The sequence below is a fragment of the Populus euphratica genome, unplaced genomic scaffold (assembly GCF_000495115.2).
Source record: "Populus euphratica unplaced genomic scaffold, PopEup_1.0 scaffold64.1, whole genome shotgun sequence".
NCBI classification, from domain to species: Eukaryota; Viridiplantae; Streptophyta; class Magnoliopsida; order Malpighiales; family Salicaceae; genus Populus; species Populus euphratica.
In genome coordinates, this window is record NW_011499923.1 from 454,358 (window position 1) to 476,762 (window position 22,405).

Genomic DNA, 22,405 nt, shown 5'->3' on the forward strand with positions numbered 1-22,405 from the left:
AAGAATAAGTTCCTATCTCTATTTCTAAAATAATTTTTATTTTTTAAAATAAAATTCTTTTTAAACATTTCATAATATATATGTATGTATGTATATGTATAAGTAAACTTTTAAATATAAAATAAAATTCTTTTTAAACATTTCATGATATATATGTATGTATGTATATGTATAAGTATATGCATATGTACGTGTCTGATCGCATAGAATTCTGGTTTTGTGTTAGGTTTCTAGAAACTTCAACACTTCATTTTCTTTCCTCTAATAGAAAATTTATTATCCAAGTAAAAAAAAAAAAACCTAAAATTATCTCCCAGATTCACCCTTGTCTGCACTAGATAATTCAATGAGCGCTTGAATTTTTTTTGTTTCTTATTAAAAAAAGGTTGAATATAAAACAAATGGATTTTGTTTTTGATTTGATTGATCACTGAAACTGAAACCTGAAGGAAACGCGTGTTTGTGAGGGTCTTGTTTGTAATATTTTCGTTCTTGTATGCCCATTAAATAAAAATAAATTCCCGTTGAAAACAAAACGCGTGTTTTGCTCTGATGCTTTAGGATCTAGGGTTAGGGTTAGATCTGTAACAGATCAGATTGTGAATTCCTGTTTCTTCCTTTTGAATTTAGGGTTACAAATTTAATTTTTGTTTTATTTTAATGATTTTGACTTTTTGTTTGGAAATTCGGGTGTAGTCGGAGAACTTGTGTGTGTGTGAAGTTTCCAGCTGCTTTGACTGAATTGGGAATTACAGATTCTGGATCAAGATCATGTAAGCTCTAATTTGATTTTTTTTACTAATTATTTATAAATATCTTGCTTGAATTCTATAATTTTTCTATGAATTGAATATCTCAGGAGTTTATTTTTAGTATTTTTTTGTGTTTGGCTATTCAGTTTGATTTTATTAATGATTTTATGGATTAAGTATTACAGATTTTCTTATAGAAAATTGTGATTTAGGATTTTTTTCAGTACCATAAATTTGATCCTGTGTACACATTTTGTTTTAATTATAAAATTAAGTTAATAATTTTTTTGAAGTAGAATTGTGGAATTGAGGAGGGGAAGTTGAGGCTTCCGTGTTTAAGATAGTTCATACATTAGTCTGGATATGTGATGCTTGATAAATATAAATTTGCTCATGTCAAGTGGTTATGATCCTTTGAGAATGTGAGTTGGTTCTTGAACGGCAAGGAGTGATAACATAATCTGCGCCTTGTTTTCTGATAAGAAACTATAAATGAATCTGTTACAGGCTAAAGTAATTTTCTGGAAGCCCAGGAAAATTTAATGCAATGAAATGAGGCTATTGTCGAATTGGACTTTCAGTTGTTGGCTGTTAGTAACATGCTTTGTAATTAATCTGTTGATTATTTTTGTTTACAGTCGTAATGGGAACTGAACTCATGAGAGTTCATGTTAAGGAGGAGAATGATGATATCCCATCAGTTCCACCTGGTTTTGAGTCATTTGCAGCTTTCAACTTGAACAGGGTGCAAGATGGTGAAAAACAAGAAAGTAATGTAACCAGTTGTTCAGCCACTACAAGCGCTTCTGAATCACAGTCAGTCAAGATGGACACAGAGTTTGAGGATGAAGCAAAAGTTACAAGGTCCCTTCGGCGCAGGCCCTGGATAAAGTTTGAACATTTGGATAGCTGTTCAGAGGACGAGTCTGATTCTGTGAAGCTTAATCAAGTTAGTTTTTAGTATCATTTTCATCATTATCTCTTTGAAAATGATGAGCAACGTCATGCATATCTAGCATTTGAATTTCTATTTTCCCTTGCAAGTCCTTTATGTCTACTCTGGATGCCTTACATCCCATTTCCTTATAGCAGAATCTCTCCTTGAGGTCTCACCTTCCCAAGGGAGTGATCCGTGGATGTCCACAATGCAGTAATTGCCAAAAGGTTATTTTATTTTCTTCTCCTTTTTTTTTTCTTGCCTACTTGGCTTAGCCTTTCATGCAGTCTGGTTTAATTAGCTTGATTCCCCTGTAGCAATTTCTGTTTTATTGTCTGGACAACCATCATTATGTGGCATCCACAATAAATTTCTAATGGTTGGCACTGCCCCTATATATTTGGCTGCACTACTAAAGGGTGGATTCTTACTGTAATGTAGCTTCCTGTGGTTGCTAGTTGCAAGGGTCCTAGAGGATCGGAACTGTGTCTGATCTGATGTTGTGTTTTGATATACTCCATGTCTTTTATCATCTGTACCAATGTTACTTGGTTGGTAATTGAATATCTGGTACAGGTCAGTGCAAGATGGCATCCAGAAAGTGCTTGTAAGCTTGATATTGAGGATGCTCCTGTATTCTACCCAACTGAAGAGGTCTACATCATTTCTTGTTATATTTTGCTTGTTGTAATTTCAAAAAAGACATTCTTCATATTCTGGTTGTGATGTGCAAATCTGTGATTTACTTATGTTCAATTATAAGGATCTGTGAATGTGTATGCTATTGCTTTTCCAGGAGTTTGAAGATACTTTGAAATATATTGCTAGCATACGGCCTAAAGCTGAACAATATGGAATCTGTCGCATTGTTCCTCCTCCTTCTTGGAAACCTCCCTGTCCCCTTAAGGAAAAAACTATTTGGGAGGGCTCTACGTTTGCAACTCGTGTCCAGAGGGTTGACAAACTGCAGAACCGGGACTCTATGAGAAAGATGTCAACAATGTCTAATCATACAAGGAAGAAAAGGAGAAGATGCATGAGAATGGCAGTAGATTGTGGTACAGATATTGGAAGCATCTCAGCGTCAAATGATGCTGGTGTTTGTGAAGCTGAGAGATTTGGGTTTGAACCTGGTCCGCTGTTTACTTTGGATACATTTCAGAAATATGCTGACGATTTCAAGGCCCAGTACTTCAGGAAGAATGAGAATACTAATAATAAGGGAGGCGATATTACAACATTTCAGAAGACTTGTGAACCAACATTGGATGATATTGAGGGTGAATATTGGCGAATTGTAGAGAAAGCAACTGAAGAAATTGAGGTGTGTTTTGCGAGTGGATATGAGCTATTTGAATGTTCATCTTCTTTTGTTGATTAATTCACTTATTTGTGTTGTTGTTCTGTATGGTGTCATTTGTCTCCCTTGTTTGCATGCAATGTGAGTCGCAGTTCCTTATATTTGCTTTGTCTTTTGCAGGTCCTTTATGGGGCTGATCTGGAAACTGGGGTTTTTGGCAGTGGGTTTCCAAAAACATCTAATGAAGTTAGTTCTGCAACAAATGATCGTTATACAAAATCAGGCTGGAACTTGAATAACTTTCCGAGGCTTCCTGGATCTGTTCTTTCCTTTGAAAGTGGCGATATATCTGGTGTTTTGGTGCCATGGCTGTATATAGGGATGTGCTTCTCCTCCTTCTGTTGGGTAAGACCTTATGTCTACTGTTTTATAGATTTTACAAAAAGCCTAGCTTCAGTCCAAAATAAATAATCATAGGTAAACAAATATATTGTTCTATTATGTTTCTTGATGAGTGTGTATGGAGTGTACTTTTTATTGGTAGCTTGTATATAACTGAGCCTTGACGTCTCCATCTCCAAAGATGGATAATCAGTTCAGTTTTAGGCTTTACAACTTTCATTTTTGCAATTTTTATAATAACAGCTCTTATTTGTCTTATGAACAGGCTTTGGCATAGTTTATGCATTTGTTTTAGAGCCTGATTACTTATTTTTGTCTTGTCTTTTTCTTTCACATGGTTGAGAACAGCATGTTGAAGATCATCACCTATATTCACTGAATTACATGCATTGGGGTGCACAAAAGATGTGGTATGGTGTGCCAGGGAAGGATGCCATTAAATTGGAAGAGACCATGAGAAAGCATTTGCCTGATCTTTTTGAAGAACAACCCGACTTGCTTCATAAGCTGGTGAGTCAAAGTTCTTGCACTGTGCTACCATGTTAGATGCTCTCATAAAATTATGCTCTTTTAGCTGTTGTTTGGACACCATTTGTCGAGGAACCAAAAATCAAAAAGCCAATCATGGTCTTTGTTCACATTGTTGTCTTATGGAATCCTTCACCTGGATTCATAAACTTGGATTACAGTGGCTAACCCAAGTTCTCTGAATCTTTCAAGGATTCTGTGCATATTCCTTTTTTGGTCTCTTCTTTTATCTGCTAAACGTGTAATAACCTTTGTCACCAGTCTGCAATAATTTGCTCCCAAAAGTGGAGGTCTTCTGGAGAAATGAACTAAGAAAAAAAATTCAGCTGAGTATTCTTTATGGTGAGATTTATAAATCTCAAATGATATGGAACTCAGGCAGGAAACTTCAATTGCAAAAGTGCTCTATTCCATGGAATGCCAGATGCCTTATGTTTTTGTTCCTGAAATTCTGCGATCATTGGCACTTTGTTCCTGGCTTTCAGTTGTTTCAGTTACAGAGGCTTCATTTTTAGATGACCTAGGATAGCATGGATAGAATTGATTATTAACAGATGGTAGCTTTTCTCCTATTTTATAATGACAAACATGCCTTGAACTTGTTTTTCCCTTGCAGGTGACCCAGCTTTCCCCCAAAATACTAAGACCTGAAGGAGTGCCTGTCTATCGGTGTGTTCAGAATTCCGGAGAGTTTGTGCTAACCTTTCCTCGAGCATATCATTCAGGGTTTAATTGCGGTTTCAATTGTGCGGAGGCAGTGAATGTAGCTCCTGTTGACTGGTTGCCCCATGGACAGACTGCTATAGAGCTGTACTGTGAGCAGAGACGGAGGACTTCCATTTCCCATGATAAACTGTTGCTTGGGGCAGCAAGGGAAGCAGTGAGAGCACATTGGGAACTGAATTTACTTAAGAGGAATACCTTGGATAACTTAAGATGGAAAGACGTGTGTGGAAAAAATGGTATATTAGCAAAAGCATTCAAGGTAAAACTTTAGTTTGTCTCTTTGAGACTATCCAGCTGATTTTCATACTGGAATTCTACAGTTTGAAATATATTTTGTCACAATGTCAGTTGTTTCAAGTCAAATTGATGGCTGTTTGAAATTTAGACTGGCTTGCCTGGGTTCAAGGTAGTAATTCAAACATGCCACTAGAAAAAAATTGGAGTTGTAGGATGCGGTCATTAAATTGGTATTGGCACATGTAGATTGTGATGCCTGTTCTGAGCTACAAGATGCCATCTCAACTCTATTTTTTGGTAAAACTTTTATGCAACGTTGCTGTGTACTGTTCACAGAACAGACAGTCTGATTTTGATTTCCATTATTATAATGAACTGGGAAGTTATTACTTGGTTTACTTTTCAGTTTTCACTAAATTTTTTTTATTTTTGTCTTGTGTGTGTTGTGTGTGCTGCAGGTATCTTGTCATTGACTTGTTAATATGTTTTTTTTCAAGAGATCCTAGGTGTTAAGTTTGAAACTTGAAAGTGTGTCATTATGTTAGCAATAAAAGTTCTCACTGGAAAACTTTGGTGCTATTCCTTTTCCCTATTGACTTTGGATGTTCTTGGTTCAGGAACGTGTGGAGACAGAGCGTGTGAGGAGACAATTTCTCTGCAACTCTTCCCCAACTTTGAAGATGGAGAGTGATTTTGATGCCACAAGCGAGAGGGAATGCAGTATCTGCCTTTTTGATTTGCATCTGTCTGCAGCAGGGTGTCATTGCTCTCCAGATAAGTTTGCATGCTTGACTCATGCAAAGCAGTTGTGCTCATGTGCTTGGGGTGCCAAATTTTTCCTGTTTCGCTATGATATCAGTGAATTAAATATCCTCCTGGAGGCATTGGAAGGAAAATTGAGTGCAGTATACCGATGGGCAAGACTAGATCTTGGACTCGCCCTGACGAGTTTCATTTCCAAAGACAACACGCAAGATGTTAAATTTTCTTATTCTCCAATAAGAGCAGCAACTGAACCGGTGAGATCACACACACCAGCAGATCCTTGTAGAGATTTACCAGGGAGAGCAATTTCTAGTGATATTAGAATGAATTCATCCGGAATCTGTAGTCAGATAGCCTTGGAAGAAGAGAAGAAACCACCTGAAGGCACTCCTTCAAAAGATGTGAGGGCATCATCTGTATCTCATAGTTCTTTTCAAGTAATTGAGAGGGACAATGACAATTTGAAGCTAAACCAAAAAGGTTCTAGTCTTTTGTCTACCAATTTAAGAACACTAGTTTGCCTGTTGTCTCAAGAAGACACATCTTATGCTGCAGGCCTGGCTTCAGAGAAATGTGAAGGGAAGAAGCCTTCAACTTTGGATAATGACAATGTTATTCTTCTTAGTGATGATGAAGGTGATGAACAGGAGCCAATTTTAGAAAGGGCAAAAGAAAATGTTTCCGGGAAGCTATCAATTTTGCATTATAGTTCATGTAATGACAATAAAGATTCAATCTTAACTGTTCCTGTGGTTGATGGAGCAGTTAAGAGTGAAAAGAATGTCAGTTCATTACCTGATGAACAAAAAAACAATTCATCATCTGGTCCTGTGGTGCAAGTGAAGGATGGCTATCATCAAGATGGTGGAAAGGTCTTGGAATTTAATCAAAAGAATGTTTCTTGCCACACTGGTCCTAGCACTGCAGGATTTGGTAGGAATGTTCAGAATTCTTCAACTAATAGAGATACCAGTAAGGATAATGGGATGGCAGATGTTGGGAGTCAGCATCCACAGCCATGTGGCTTTGGAAAGCTTAACAATGCGGACAAGATGGGAGGAAATGCCACCTCAACTTCATTGGACAACTCAAGAATTATGGCAGGTAGCCCATCTTCCTCGCAAAATAACTTGGACAGACACTACCGCCAGAAGGGTCCCCGCATTGCAAAGGTAGTGCGAAGGATCAATTGCAATGTTGAACCTCTGGAATTTGGGGTTGTGCTTTCTGGAAAGTCATGGTGCAACAGCCAAGCAATTTTTCCCAAAGGTATCTTGCATATGTGTTTTATACAAAGATCATAAATTTAAAGAATAGTCATTCTAAGGAATAGGAAGAGACCAGTATTTATGCATATTTGTTCTATTTGATGCAGGATTTAGAAGTCGAGTTAGGTACATAAGTGTTCTAGATCCAGCAAATATGTGTTACTATGTCTCCGAAATACTGGATGCAGGGCGAAATGGTCCTCTATTTATGGTAATATCAAATTTTCCTTTGGTCAGGATTTAATGTCCTTATCATCCATCATTTTGATTGTCGCAAAATATACTACTTATTTATTTGTTTGAATATCCTGAGAGGTCATCATTACCTTTTTTTCTTTTGATCCTTATTGGAATTCTAAGCAACAAAAGAAATTTGGAATGAATTTTAAGATTGTTGCTTAGTACTTGTCAGATGCATCTGATGGCTGCTCTTGTTCTCCAGTACACTAAATTTAACTGGTCATTGTTATGTAATTTTAACAGTGTTTGAAATCTGACATATAATCCCCTGGTGTATAGCAAGCATTAGCAGGGGTAATGTCTCGTAAAAAATTCAAGTTACTGGCATCATAAATTACCTTTCCTCCTAAAGAGTTGTGATACAACTCTCCTTGTTTATGATGATTGGTTTTGTAGCTAGTTTGATGGTAGAAGTGATATTAATGAAGTACATTGAATAACCCAACCAGGAATTGGTCCAATTATAAATAACTCCATGCTGTGCTGAAAGTTGAGTGATGGGTGCCCATATTTGAATAAAAAGATTGGGTAAGGCAATGGAATCTTGAATCTTGTGGATGGTTTAGATTTAGACAGTCGAAGTTCTTCCCATACAGTAGTTTTGAAATACTTCTAACCTGTGATTGAGACTGTCAATGGCCCTTGCATTGAGATAGTCATTTCATGTCTAATCTGTTGTGCTCTGGTATTTTCAGGTTTCCTTGGAGCATTGCCCAAATGAGGTATTTTTTCATGTTTCAGCAGCCAGATGCTGGGAAATGGTGAGAGAGAGAGTGAATCAGGAGATCACAAAGCAGCATAAATCTGGAAGAATGAATCTTCCTCCCTTACAACCTCCTGGAAGTCTTGATGGCTTTGAAATGTTTGGGTTTTCTTCACCAGCAATTGTGCAGGTAAATTTCCAGTGTGCTGATTTCCCCAGTTTATTGGTTTTTTGTTTAAATAATAGCAGGGCAAAACTATCTCTTTGCCCCATGTGTTTGTGGCAAATGGTCTTCTTATCTGTGTTTCAAATTTAGCTGGCTGGTGCCAAAATCTGACAAAATGTTGGTGTTACTTAATAGACTAGGTTTGAAACACAAGGGTAAGAGGACTGTTTTTGCCTAATAAAAGCCATGTAAGGTTGGTACTTTATAACATGTACACATCGTGTACATGCTTCCGTGTTTAATTTTCAAAAAAAAAAAGAAAAAGAAAGAAACTTGTAAGCTTCGTTAATACACACAACAGATGTACCTGAAATTCATGGGTTTTTTTTTAATATATATATATATATATCATCCAAGTCAAAAAAAATGTCTCCTCATGGCAAGAGTTCGAGAAGCTTTCCAGAGGCACCGACAAACCTATTATATTCAATCATGTTGTGTCGAACCTGGCCTAAGTTGCTTTGTCTTTGGAACGGTGAAAAAACCCTGTTCATGTTTTAATATACATGGTTCCTCACTGCTTACAATTCTGAATTTTGATTTTGTTTTTCCCAGCTTTATTTGTGCCAAATGCTTTTTACATTGAATATAATTCAGCTTCCTGCCTTTTTCCTATAAACAGGCCATAGAAGCATTAGACAGGAATCGAGTTTGTACAGATTACTGGGACTCCAGGCCATATTCACGGCCACAAGGACAGATTCCGCAACATTCTAAATCCATTGTCAATGCAGGGCAGTCCCAGGGAACACATGAGGACCAGAATATTAGTAAAGCCCCCGGGAGCCAGTTATTACCAGTTGAAGCTCATACGATACTTAGAGGTCTATTCAAGAAGGCAAGCCCAGAAGAATTGATCGCACTGAGTGGTATTTTAAGTGGCAATATGCCAACAGCTAATCCTGGTCTAATAGCACAGCTTCTTAATGAAGAGATTTGCCATCGTCCTAGATGATTCATTAATTTGGTCTCATGAGGATTGAGACTGAATTCCATCGCAATTTTTTGACACTGTAAATTCCGAGTTCTTGGCTCCTATGTTTCCCATACGTCTTCATTCAAGTCGTCCATTCTTTTAGGAAGAGGAAAAGAAATGAACTAACAGAAAAAAGGAAATATATCCTGCATAATTCTTCTTTGTAGGGTTATTTGTAGAAGAGAATCTGGGAATTTGCTAGTGGACACTCCCATGTTATATGGCGTCCACAAGTGGGGGAAGCTTTCCATCTCTAGAATTCGTTTTCTTGGTTCCTAACACAGATTCTTTTAGTGTACTGCTCGTGGAGCTTTTGACAAGTATAAATCAATCATTCTTGCTGTCTGAAAAGGTGGAACACTTGCAGATTCATGGTGGTTGTACTTTTTATGTGTTGACTCGTTCTTGAGGCTGACATAGCTTTCATGTTAGAGGTGAAGTATATTTACAAGGGTGCTCACGTAACTTTGAATTAAAAACCTGTTGGCCCTAATACTAGGAGAAATAGAGTGCCGATGGCTAGGTACTTTGGCTCGATGATCGGCTTGGATTTACGTCCGGTGTACTGGTAAGTAAGATTTAGCATGGATGGTTTTCTGGGCAAATGTTATCGATGCAAAGACTGGGTGACCTGACATGGTTGGTTCCAATCATAGAGGACTCGTAGCAGTGCAAGACTCTTAGATATTCTATTGCTGTTAAATATAAATTCAAAAGGAGAGATGTTATTTCAATATATATAAGAAAAACTATTAATGATCCAATGGAAAGATGTGGAAGTTTTAACAATCTAATTACTCATAGTAATTTTCTCATCCTCTATTTTTACCCTTTTTACTGTGAAATAGCATTATTAATAATAAAAATAAATGATCCCACAATCATTATTAAAAATAAATGATTCTTTTGCCCTTCAAGGTTTTGTAGCTCGTAATGTTAGATGGAGAATGGCAAATACTCTGTACCTTTCCAGATGTAATTATGCTTAGTTTGGCTGATAAATACATACCTTTTATGCTATATTCAAATTTTAAAAAGATGATAATAAAATATTTTTTATGAATTTACTAATAAAAACTTTGAGTCTACTTAAATTCTATTGGCAAAAACTACATCCTCCTGCCACTCAAGATTATACCACAGGAAAGTAATTATTGGTAAATTTCTAATTTCAAAGTGGAGGGCTTATTTTTCGTAATTTGATTAAATATATACCACTATTATTTTAATATCAACGTGAGTATATGCAGCCTTAAATGCTCAGAAGATGGTTTAATCGCGGAGGGCCTACACCCTACTATTGAATCTTGACAAGGGATTCTCAAGATGAGCATATATAATAAATCTAAATGTATATTTATGCAGGGAGGAACTAGAAATTGTAGTTTGGAGTCAAGATATATTGATACCAGTAAAAATAAAATAAAATAAAATTTCATTTTAATAAGCTCAATAATTATAACAAAATAAAATTCTTATTTTTTTATATGTACTATTCTATAACACTTCAATAAATACTAAAAGTTAAAAATGTTTAATATAAACATAAAAATAAAAGAAATAAATAAGAAAAAAAACTATAAACTAAGTATTAATCTATCAATATAATGATAAGCTTTTGACATTTCAAAAGATTTTATTGTTCCACGCAACTTAGAAAAAATTATTAATTTTTAAAATTTTGGATGTTTTGGTATATCAAACTGATAATATTACAATTAAAATTTCTAATGAAGTTTCTATTATTTATTAAAATCTTTAGAATAAAATTTTCAATGAAATTACATGCATAATAGATATTGAATGAGTTATGAGAATTTTGAGGATATAATGTTGAACTTAAAATAAAAAACTCAATTATTTAATAATAAAATTTAATATTTAACTCTTGTAATTAAAAATTAATTGCAACTAAAAATATATCAACTCCAAAAATATGTTCTAAAGTTACAAGAATTTCACTTTAATGACAATACTTGCCACAAGCTCTTGTATAATGTCCTTTCAAATCAAGAATATCAATATCATTTTGTATACAAAATTCTTTGACAATCTAAAGTAAATATTCCAATTCATTATCCTGTAACTTTTGAATCAATGAATTTTCGGTGAAAACTAAACTCATGACATTGATAAAGTCTTGATCTTGATATTAGAAGTTAAATTTGAGAAAAATGATGGACAAGTTTTACTTCTTCAGATAGCAACAAGAACTAATTATAACCTATAAGTTAGGCAATGTACATAATAAGCAGAAGACAATATTTAAGAAACAAAGTTTGAATTCTATTCCACTTATCTTGTATATTTGCTTGCACAATCATATCATTGACCTCAAACTCAAATATATTCAAGAAAATCATAAGGAGACAGAACATTGCACACCTCTTGTTTTAGAGTTATTGTCGTGCTATCTTACAACATGGAAAAAACGCTCTGAGTGAAACTATATTTGTCAACAAATCATAAGACAATTACCATTTGTTTCTTTTTTTGCTTCATCTCTAGCTTAATCAATAATGATACAGAACTTTGAATTATCAATCACTTCATGAGTCACTCTTCTTACTGTTCTAATAAATATACTTAAGATTTCCCTTTTAATTTTATAAGAAGTATATTTAGCATTTTCACGGAAATGTTTTCTAGAACAAGCCTACCAAGTTTCATACAAATTATTGTTTTCTTTTTTGTTAAGTAGTTCGTTTTTGTCTGTTAAAGCTACATCAAATCACAAGGATTTTTTGACATTATTTCCATTGCAAAAACCCTAAATTAATCTATAAATTAAACCAATTAAACTCTAATTAAAAAAACAATTAAACTCTAATTAAAAAACCCCAGATTATACCCATAAATCTCAAAAACCCTAAATGCATTAATTGGGTAAGAAAAGTTATCGGGTTTGAGTGAGCGGCGAGGAGGCTGCTGTCGGTGCGGTGGTTGAATAGGTGGCTGTCGGAGTTGAGGGAAGAAGAAGAAGATGAAGAAAATGTAGAAAAAACAGGGTTTGGGCCTCCGGGGTATGATGAGAAGTTGAAGGACAATGAAGAAGAAGGAGGGCTGACACAGTGCTTAGAAAATCGAAAGAGAAGTGCCCAGTTAAGAAAAAGTGCACTGGTTTGTTGACTTGTTATTTATAAAAAAGAAAAAAAGTATATTAAGTGTCAAGTAGAAACCGTTTATATATATTATTCCAAGAGCTGTGGTGCCATGGCGCCTAGAACGTTAGCTGTAGGGATGTGTTTTGCTCTAATAACATATTTAATTATGTTAGGTTAATAACATAATTGTATGCCTTTGCATTTATCTTATTGAAAACCTATCTTGTGTCTTAGTTAAGAAAATGTTAGAATTTATAGCTTTTTTTAATAAGTTACAATAATATCCAACAGGCACTAAGATTTTATTTGCTTGTGGTCTGCGTTTTGCTCACAAACCATAAATTTTAAAGTGTTTGGTCAATTAACACGTGGTAGTTTTACATGAGTTTTATTAAAATTTCTTGTTTAAAATTTTATTTAAAGTACAATATAATTTATATATTTTTTAAAACTTATATTTTCAAACCATGATACATTATCAAAAACATATTAAATTCAAAGAAACAAACGTTTTCACAAAAACAAAACTTATTTGAATACATTATTGGGTGTTGTTTTTAACCGATCTATTATACACATAGAAAATAATAAATTTTTTTTTAGTGAACACTAGGCATGAGCCTATGCTATTCTACTAGTATGTATTTTGTTCTTTGGCAACAAAATAATAATTAGATAACAAAATAATACTTAGATAGTGCAAACTTGGTTTAAAAATAGGAGCAATTAGTGATTTAAAATTAAAAAACATAACACAATATAAATTTGGTTTGAAAGGTGAGATTAAAAACCAAAAAGAGTTAAGATAAAAAGAAGTTCAAAGAATAAGGACCCAATAAAAAAAATATATGAAAAATTAAATTTGAAGTACTAAATCAAAAAGAAATAACAAGGATGAAAAAAAATTAAAAGAAAAAAGACACAATTTTTTATTTGGAAAGTTAAACTCAAGAGAAATATAACTCAAAAAAATAAATTAAGGATCAAATTGAAAAAAATATCACAAAATAAACTTGGATTGAAGGTAAGATTGAAAATTAAAACTTATATAAAAGGGTAAAGTAAAAAAAAATTCAAAAAAAAATTCAAATTAAAAAATATAATTTATTAGAAATTAGAATCAAAAGATTAAATTGAAAGGAAACAAAACTCTTATTAAGGAATCAAAAGATTAAATTGAAAGGAAATAAAACTCTTATTAAATAATTAAGGATAAAAATAAGAAATAAAAAAAAGGGACCAAATCACAAATACCAAAAAACAAAGAAGACTAATTAATAATTTTAAAGGGGAGAGAAAGAAAAAACAATATATACACTAGCAGCAAACCACTCACAGTTAATGACACGTGTCACATCAAATGAAAAAAAAAAGGTTTCAATGCATTTAACTACGTGATTGATGACAATATTTAACCATATAAAGACGTTGCAGACACCACCTAAAATAAGCGGGCACCTTCCATGTTATGGTGAGTATAATGCACACGTCAACAATATTTTGAAATCTAATATTATTTTATTCTAGTAAAATACAATGATATCCTTAATAAAATATAAAAATAACAAAATAATCAATATAAAAAAACATAAATATCCCTCGACTAAAAACTTTAATTGTTTTGATTTAAAGAACATTCTAGTTATCTAAGCTCAACCTAAAATAGAAAAAACCAACAATACTCCTGGATTAAAGTCATATAAAATGACAATGTAATATTATATAATTTTATTTTATTTGTACTCAAATTAAAATTTAATATTTTATAATTTTATTTTATTTTTAATCAAATGACAATTTAATATTTTAACTGTTTATATAAAACAAAAGGAACCTAATAACCTTTAAAGAAAAGCCATTTGTTATTTGAACGAGGAAAAAATTAATAATTTTATTGTTGTAATTGACAATAAAATGTCTTTAGAATTACAATAAAAACACCATTAAAACCCCTTTTTGATTTTAGTGTATTTTTAAATATCCATTGTTGTTGCTGGGGTATAAACTATACACTGTTTTTTTTTTACTATTAAAATATTTTTTACTATGTTTTATTTTATTTAACTCTAGGCCAAGAATTTTCACCCATTTCTTAATTTTCTAAATTCAAATATTAATATAATCAACAATTAAATTTTTTTATTAAATTTATTTTAAAATAGCAGATGATGCAAGAGATTATTTTTTTTTAATATTGGAAAAAAAGAATGGTTCCTAATTGACAAGTAATTTCCTTTAAAAATACATCTTATTATTAAATAAAAAAAGATTTTATTCAACTTTTAAACTTATCATATGCACCTGTAAAGTTATTATTTTTTTTTTAAATTCCATTTAAAATTTGAGCCATAATTTTGGAAGGAAACTTAAAACCAATAAATAATAAGATCAAAACATTCAGAATCCAATAATATCTCATGAAGATGTGCGAGTAGGGCAAGTGCCAGGATTTGAATCTTCTTGGTCAAGGAGGCAAGGGCCATCGAAAGCACAAACGGCACCCTTCGATGCGAGCAAAAACCCATTGCATCCAACGGCCGAGAACACATCCACGTGTCAGGAAGAAAAGCGAAGGAGGAAGATCGAGATACGAAGCGAAGGGTCACTGTAATTTGTTAGAAACATGAAGTACACAAGTCCACGTGGAGGACGAGTGTGTGGGGACCACGAAGAAGTGGACGTGTCAGCTGTTTAGTGAACCATGGATTACGGGATATTTTTGTGTACGGACAAGCATGGGAGGACAGCTTTTGTATGAGTGACAAAAGACAAAATATATTTGGTGGACGCGGGCTCTCTCAACGCAACTTACATTATTTCTTTGTTTTGAAGATATTTTTAAATAATTTAAAATATTTTATTTTTTATTTATTTTAAATTAATATATTTTTAATATTTTAAAATTATTTTACTCTATATTTTAAAATAAAAAATTATTTAAAAAATAACTACAACCACGCTACTAAATAAACTCTTTTTAATTTATCGGTTTAGTTATATCTCCTCTGAAAATTTTTATTTTTTTTAATAATTGATTTTGATCCACAAAAGAAATCTAGCTAAAAAGTATAAGATTAAAAAAAATATAGCTCTTTTTTTTTAATCTTTTAAATATAAAATTATTTTTAAAATAAATAAATAAAAAAGCTAGCAATTTTTTTATTTTTTTAAATTAAAACTAATAAAAAACTAAAACATGCCCTGCTATTTTTTAAATTTAAAATTTGGTGGAATGTTTATTATATTATATTTATATACTAAATCAATATATTTTAGTTTTTAAAAAAAATTGGAATAAGTCAAATATGTTTTCTAATATAATTAAATGTAGATTTTAATTCAATTGTTGAATGAAATTCAAATTCTGTGAACATACTCTGCATTACCTCTTTTCTTTATTTATTTTTTCATGAGAGGAAAAAAATTCTTAGAAAAATATGATTTTGCACATAAAAATAATTTATGAATAATTTGTGATTAACACTAATAATAATCAAAATATACAACTAATAACCATACTTCTTTATAGATGACTCTACTACAATTGTTAAGTTTTCTAAAATACATGAATAATATTTTAAAAATCTTTAAAGCCTCGTGCATCTAATTACACAATATAAGGTTGTTTAGGATTTCTACAAAGTGGAGATTAATTATTGTTTTTAGGGTTTGATCAACTCTTTAAAGTTAAATTATTACAAATCATATGTTATTTAATTATTTAATCTTTAACAATAATACACATGAATCAACATATCAAAAATATCTTCGATCCTTTAAAAAAAAGAATTGTTATACTTTAAGTTCTAGTTTTTTTTTTCAATTGCCCTTAGGTCTACTTTACTAACAAAGTATTATTTAGTGGAATAATGATAATTATATATATTTTTTCAATCTCAGTCTTTAATAATTCAATCTTTTTTTTATTTAGTTTTTTTTTAATTTTATTCTTTAATATTAGGTTATTTAGTGAATTGTACTTCATTATTTTTTTTATTTTTTTATTAGATTATATGTTTGTTTAATGAATTTTACTTTTTTCTTTAATTTCAGTCTTTAAAATTAGATTAGTTGGAAGTGCATCTTCATAATTTTTTTATTTTCTTTCTATAAATTTATTTCAATCTCATAACCTAGATTATTGGTTTAACAAGTTAATCTGGATTAACTTGTGTCAATTTTTAGGTCATTTTTTTCTTATTGATTTTTTTTTTAATTTTATAAGTTAATCTGGATTAACTCATGTCAATTTTTAGGTCATTGTTTTCTTATTGATTTTTTTTAATTTTATCTTTCAATATTAAGTTGATTGAAAATTGGGTTATGTAATTTTTTTATTTGAATTTTATGGTATTATCTTTATTTCATGATCCGGATCATGAGTTTAATAGGTTTAGTCAGCCTGACTTTGTTTAGTTTTTAAGGGTTTTTTTAATTAAATATTTTTAATTGGGCATCATAAGTTTTTTTCAATCTTCTTTCTATAAGGTTATTATAATTTTATGATCTTGATCACAGGTTTGTAAGATTAACCTAGGTTGACCTATTTTTTTGTTATTTTTTAATTGAATATATATTTTTTCAATTTCACCATCCAACAATTTTTTTTTAATTTTAACGTTCAATATTAGGTTGTTTGAGAATTAAGTTTCATAATGTTTTTCAATTTGTTTTTTATAAACTTATCTTAATTTCATGAAGTGATATTAATCTTATAACCTAAATCATAAGTTTAATAGGTTAGTTGAGGTTGACTTGAGTTATTATTTTATTTTTTTTATAATTATTTTTTTATTTCATCATTCAACATTGAATTAGATGAAAATTGAATTTCATAACATTTTTTAATTTTATTATAAGGTTATCTCAATTTCATAACCTGAATTACAGATTTGACATGTTAACCTAAGTTGACATACATAGTTTTTTTTTTGTTTTTTTTATAATTTTATTTTTTTAACTTCATCCTTCATTATTTTATTAATTAAGAATTTATCTTTATAATATTTTTAATTTTTTTCTATAGGATTACTAAAGTCTTATAACCAAGGTAACATATTTGATAGGTTAAATTGAGTAAATCCAATATATTGTTATCTCAATATTTTTTAAAAAAATAACATTCAATATGTGACCGTTTTAATATTTTAAAAAGACGTTATCCAATATGCATCATATATTAATTTCATATGTTAGAAAATATATTAATGACATGATCAAAATATTGATGTCTTCTTTCAAGTGTAGAAGTGTTGAAATAATAAATAACTTGGCAAGACCGGGGTCGAACTACATGGAGGCTAACTATATAAATTAATGATGATAATGATGAGTTAAAAAAGACTTTGAGATATAAGATTAATGTGAAGATTAAACAATGATAAAAATAGTTGTTAAGATTAAAGGATCTACTAATGATATTTCAAATAAGTATAATATAAATTTTTTTTATTACTCAACTAGAAACCACACACAAAGAAGGTTTCAATTGGATGATTTGTCATTAATAGCTCATTATAAATTATTAACATAATCATATTAATTATCTTATTTAAGTAATACCAAACTTAAATATTGTCAGGTATTCATGATGCTAACTTATATTAATAACAAATTAAGTTCCTTTTATAGCACAAATGTAGGTTATACTATACAATTGGCTATGAAGGTGCTAAGCATTTGTTGTACCAAGTGTTATACAACATAAATTTAGATTAACCATTTAAGAAACAAGGTATTAATAATTAATAAGATAAAAATAATAAGACGTGTTAATAGCATGTTGTTTAAGATATAATCATTAAAATGTATATTAGATTTATATTATTTTTATCTTAACACCATTAGTGAAACCTTTTCACCTTGACAAAATAAACTTAGTTAAACATAAAGAATAAGAGAAACATAAACAAACAAGAAAAGAACATGATTATATAAGTATAGTAAATGAATAAACAAGAGATTAATGAAAGCAAAACTTAAGTATTACAAAAATATAAGGAAAAAGAGAAAGAACATGATCTTGATATTAAAACCAAGATGCTTAAATTCATGGCAAATGTCTCCTTTTATAGGCTAAAATTCAAACATATTGATTAGATGACTTATTGTCCAGTGGGTGACCACCTCTTGACTTGGTAACAATTTTTATTTTCTTGTCTGACAAAAACGTCATTGCTAACATCAGAATTTAAACAGATAGTCTACATGAAAGTTCTGAAAAATTATGTCAGCTTTCTAACAAAACAAGAATGAGGTCATTTGAACTTTTAAAACTTGAGATATAGGTTGAACACTGAGTGTCTGGGTAGTAGGATAAATTTTAATTTCTCTATTGTTGCTACAATTTGAACTTAAAAATGATCATTTTGAATTTTGGAGTCTTATAAAAGTTTTACACCTATATCTTAACTTTCTATTCATATAAACTAGATCGAAATCTAAGTTTTATAGCTCTAATTATGATCCAATAATCAAATGGTGTTCAAATTTCAATTCAACCAGCATCTTTTTTTAAAGTTCAGCCCTCTCTTTGTCTTCTCAATTTTAGTAGTTAAACTCATCAATCAATCTTTTAATTTTTGTGATAAGCCTGAATTTAAAATGAATATTTATCATAAATTAAAGATATTTTATATCATCAAACTTGTTATTATAAAACATGCTCTAGTTGAGTTATAGATATTTCAAAGGCAAAATAATGATATAAAACCTTGATAAAAATATATTTTTAAGTACTAATCAATTAACAATATTTAGATTTTTTCTTTACATTGAAAAAAATTGATACAACTTCTAGCATAGCGTGAACCATTAATCTAGTCGTATTTTGTGATTTGAACTCTTATATCTTCTACACAAAAGTACAAGACATAATATTTTATTTATAGAGAAAACCTAATATATCTATTAGTGATAAAATATCAATTTACCTCTTAAAAAATCACATATTTTATTTCAAGACATTTATTAGAAATGTATGCAATCAAGTCTTCACTTGATTTTTCTAGGTCTATAATTATATTATACCCTAGTCTTTAATTTCTAAAACTTATTTACAATTAAGTTACACTTGGTTAATCGTCTGTGAAGCCACATTGCCTCTACGTTGTGAAACTGCTATAAAAGATGCAGCATCACAAATTGACACATATAAGTTCTCTTTTATTCTGTTCCTTTCAGGTAAAATGTTTTTCACCTATTTAATAATTCTGTTATAACCGACCTCACTTAACCTGTGATCTAACTTGATAGTAAACACCTCTGCTATGGATGATAATTTACCTTAGTTTATGCAGCCATCCCATAATGGTTTATCCAAATCTCTCAATATATCAAAAAACCTTGCTGCATCTACATTAGATTCTTCTTCTACTATTGGACATTATCTTCATTCGTTCTCATTGCATCCATAACAATATTCTTGTAAGGATTAATGATGTCATTTACAGCTTTATATACATCGCTGGCACTAGAAGCTAACCCAACCACCCTTTTTACCATGCTCTCATTAGGAATAAATAGTTCTCTGTATGCAAACCAATATATATAATCCTCCATGAACCCTTTGGTTATAAGATGCATCGTTACAATATATTGATACAGAAACTTTTTATTTTTATATTACTGCATGAACACCTAATACTATCATCAATAAAATTCCTCATAATCGATGTTGTAAAATTAATAAAACCCTGAACCCCGTTACAATAATCCATCCTCCGCAATCCTTGTAGTGAGTCCCGATACATCTATGAATGATCATTCATGACTTTTATCGAATCTCTATAAAATTATGATGAAAACATGTATTAATTAACTATTTACGTAAATAAATTTGCAAAAAAATTAGTGTGCTCCAACATTATCCAACAAACTAAAAAAACACTTATGTTAAATATTCATTATCAATTATCAACGTCCATACAAATTTATACATATATAAATTTACAAAAATAATAACTCTGCAATAGAATTGATAAAAATTAAAATGGACCCGCTAAATAAGCTATTATCTATTTCATCATAACACATCTATTTCAATATAATTCAAACAAAGTTTCAATAATTTACAAACAAACACAATTTGACAAAATCTAAAATAAACTATAACAACTATAAAATTATACATTCATATTACAAGTTTCTTTGATAAAATAATTTATAAACAAATACAATTTGACAAAATTTAAAATAAACTATAACAACTATAAAATTATACATTCATATTACAAGTTTCTTTGATAAAATAATTTATAAACAAATACAATTTGACAAAATTTAAAATAAACTATAACAACTATAAAATTATACATTCATACTACAAGTTTCTTTGACAAATAATAATAAAACAAGTACATACATTAACAAAATACATATACTAAAAAAAATAATATTTAAATGTTAAAACTAAAATGGATAGATTTACTTACAAAAAATAATAAAATTCACAAGAAATTTATTAGAGAATGAATGTTATGACCACGTATAAAAGTATAAGAAACTTGAATGCTTGTGTTGAGAAGAGGAGTAAAGTTGAGATGGGTGGTTAGTTACAGTTTGGGAAGGGAGAGTTGGGATAGGGAAGAAGAATGAGAAATAGAGGAAGATAGAGTCGGTAAAGTGAGTACATTGATTAGTACTTAAAAGTGCATTTTTATCAAGGTTTTATATCATCATTTTGCACTTGAAGTATCAATAACTCCTTAACCAAAGCATGTTTTATAATAATATATCTAATAATACTTAATACCTTTAATTTATGGTAAATGTTCATTTTAAATGCAAGCCTATCACATAAATGAAAGGATTGATTGATGAATTTAAGAACTGAAATTGAAAGGATAAAGAGATGGCCAAACTTAGAAAAGAGATGTCGGTGCAATCCAAACCGGAACACTGTTCGGTAATTGGGTCATATCTAGAGCTATATATCTCAGATTTAGGTCCAATTTATATGGATGGAAAGGTAAGACATAGGCCTACAACTTTCATATGGAGCCCAAGATCTAAAAAGGCCATTATCAAGTCCAAATTGTAGCAACAACAAAGAAGCCCGAATCTGTCTTCCAGCCCGAGCACTGTTCGGTATTTTGGCCATATCTGGAGTTCTAGAAGTCCAAATGAGCTGAATGTTTTACACAAGAAAGCTGAGACAATTGCCTACAACTTTCATGTTTGCAACTGGCTCCAGTTTTGACGTTATCAATGACGTTTTGGGCAGACAAGAGAAGATAAGGATTGTCACCAAGTCAAAAGTTGGTCACCCACTTATCAATTAGTCATCAAATCAATAGTTCCCATTTTTGGCCTATAAAAGGAGGCATTTGCCATGCATTTAGGCATCTTGATTTCCAGATCAAGATCATGCTCTTCCTTTCTCTCTTTGTATTTTTTATGCTTTGTTTTCATTAATATTAAGTTTATGCCTTTCATTTCCTTTCCTTTACTTAGTTAACTTTTATGTTCTTATTTTGTTTATCTATTTTGCTTTCTTTCATTATGTCTAGCTAAGTTAATTATGTCAAGGTGAAAAGGTTACACTAATGGTGTAAGAATAAGTATAATGTAAACTTAATATGGACTTTAATGTTTGATACTAACATGTTTTATATTTGCTATCTTGTTCACTCTTTAATACTTTGCTTGTTAAATGACTAATCTTGATTTATGTTATATAACACTTGGTACAACAAATGCTTGGCACTTTCATAGCCCATAATGTATGGTATAACCGACACCTGAGCTATGAAAGGAACTTGATTTGTTGTTAACATAGGCTTTTACTGATGGAATCATCGACAAACATGTTCCGTCGATATACCCGTTGGTAAGTTCGCCAGTGAATGTGTCACATTACTATATAGAGATCTTGGTTTGAATTCTCGGTAAAATTGTTTGAAAAAAAATCCACATCATCACATCGTTGCAACTTTTCAAAAATCTATCTATTTTATCACCAATACAGTTGGTATATACCGATGGAATTATTCTGTCGGTACATACCGACCATATTGTCAACAGATTCTACGCCGTTGATAATTATTACTAACAACAAAGGTCTGTTGGTAGATACTGATAAAATTAGAGACAAAATTATACAAAAAATTCTATGGATAATTCCATTAGTTTTCGCTGATTTTCTAGTAATGATTGCCAAGATCTTGGCATTGAGAATTATGCATGTTATTGATGAGGTGATTAATGATTCTCAATCTATTTTTATTTTAGAGAGACAAATT

The 22,405-nt window shown here is 30.8% G+C and overlaps 1 protein-coding gene across 2 annotated transcripts; it reads left to right on the top strand.

Moving 5' to 3' along the window:
- The first annotated feature begins 220 nt into the window (after window positions 1–220).
- On the top strand, window positions 221–9,411 carry LOC105135359 (putative lysine-specific demethylase JMJ16). Of its 2 annotated transcripts, none has more exons than XM_011040211.1 (12): window positions 221–773; window positions 1,391–1,701; window positions 1,842–1,916; window positions 2,266–2,343; window positions 2,486–3,013; window positions 3,170–3,394; window positions 3,740–3,901; window positions 4,536–4,904; window positions 5,500–6,916; window positions 7,023–7,126; window positions 7,851–8,048; window positions 8,707–9,411. In XM_011040211.1, the coding sequence occupies exons 2-12, from the start codon at window positions 1,396–1,398 to the stop codon at window positions 9,037–9,039; spliced, it is 3,795 nt and encodes a 1,264-aa protein (XP_011038513.1). In that variant the 5' UTR covers window positions 221–773; window positions 1,391–1,395; the 3' UTR covers window positions 9,040–9,411. The 2 variants fall into 2 exon arrangements, with proteins under 2 accessions (XP_011038513.1, XP_011038514.1); XM_011040212.1 differs by having other exon boundaries at window positions 222–773; window positions 1,845–1,916.
- Window positions 9,412–22,405: the final 12,994 nt, after the last annotated feature.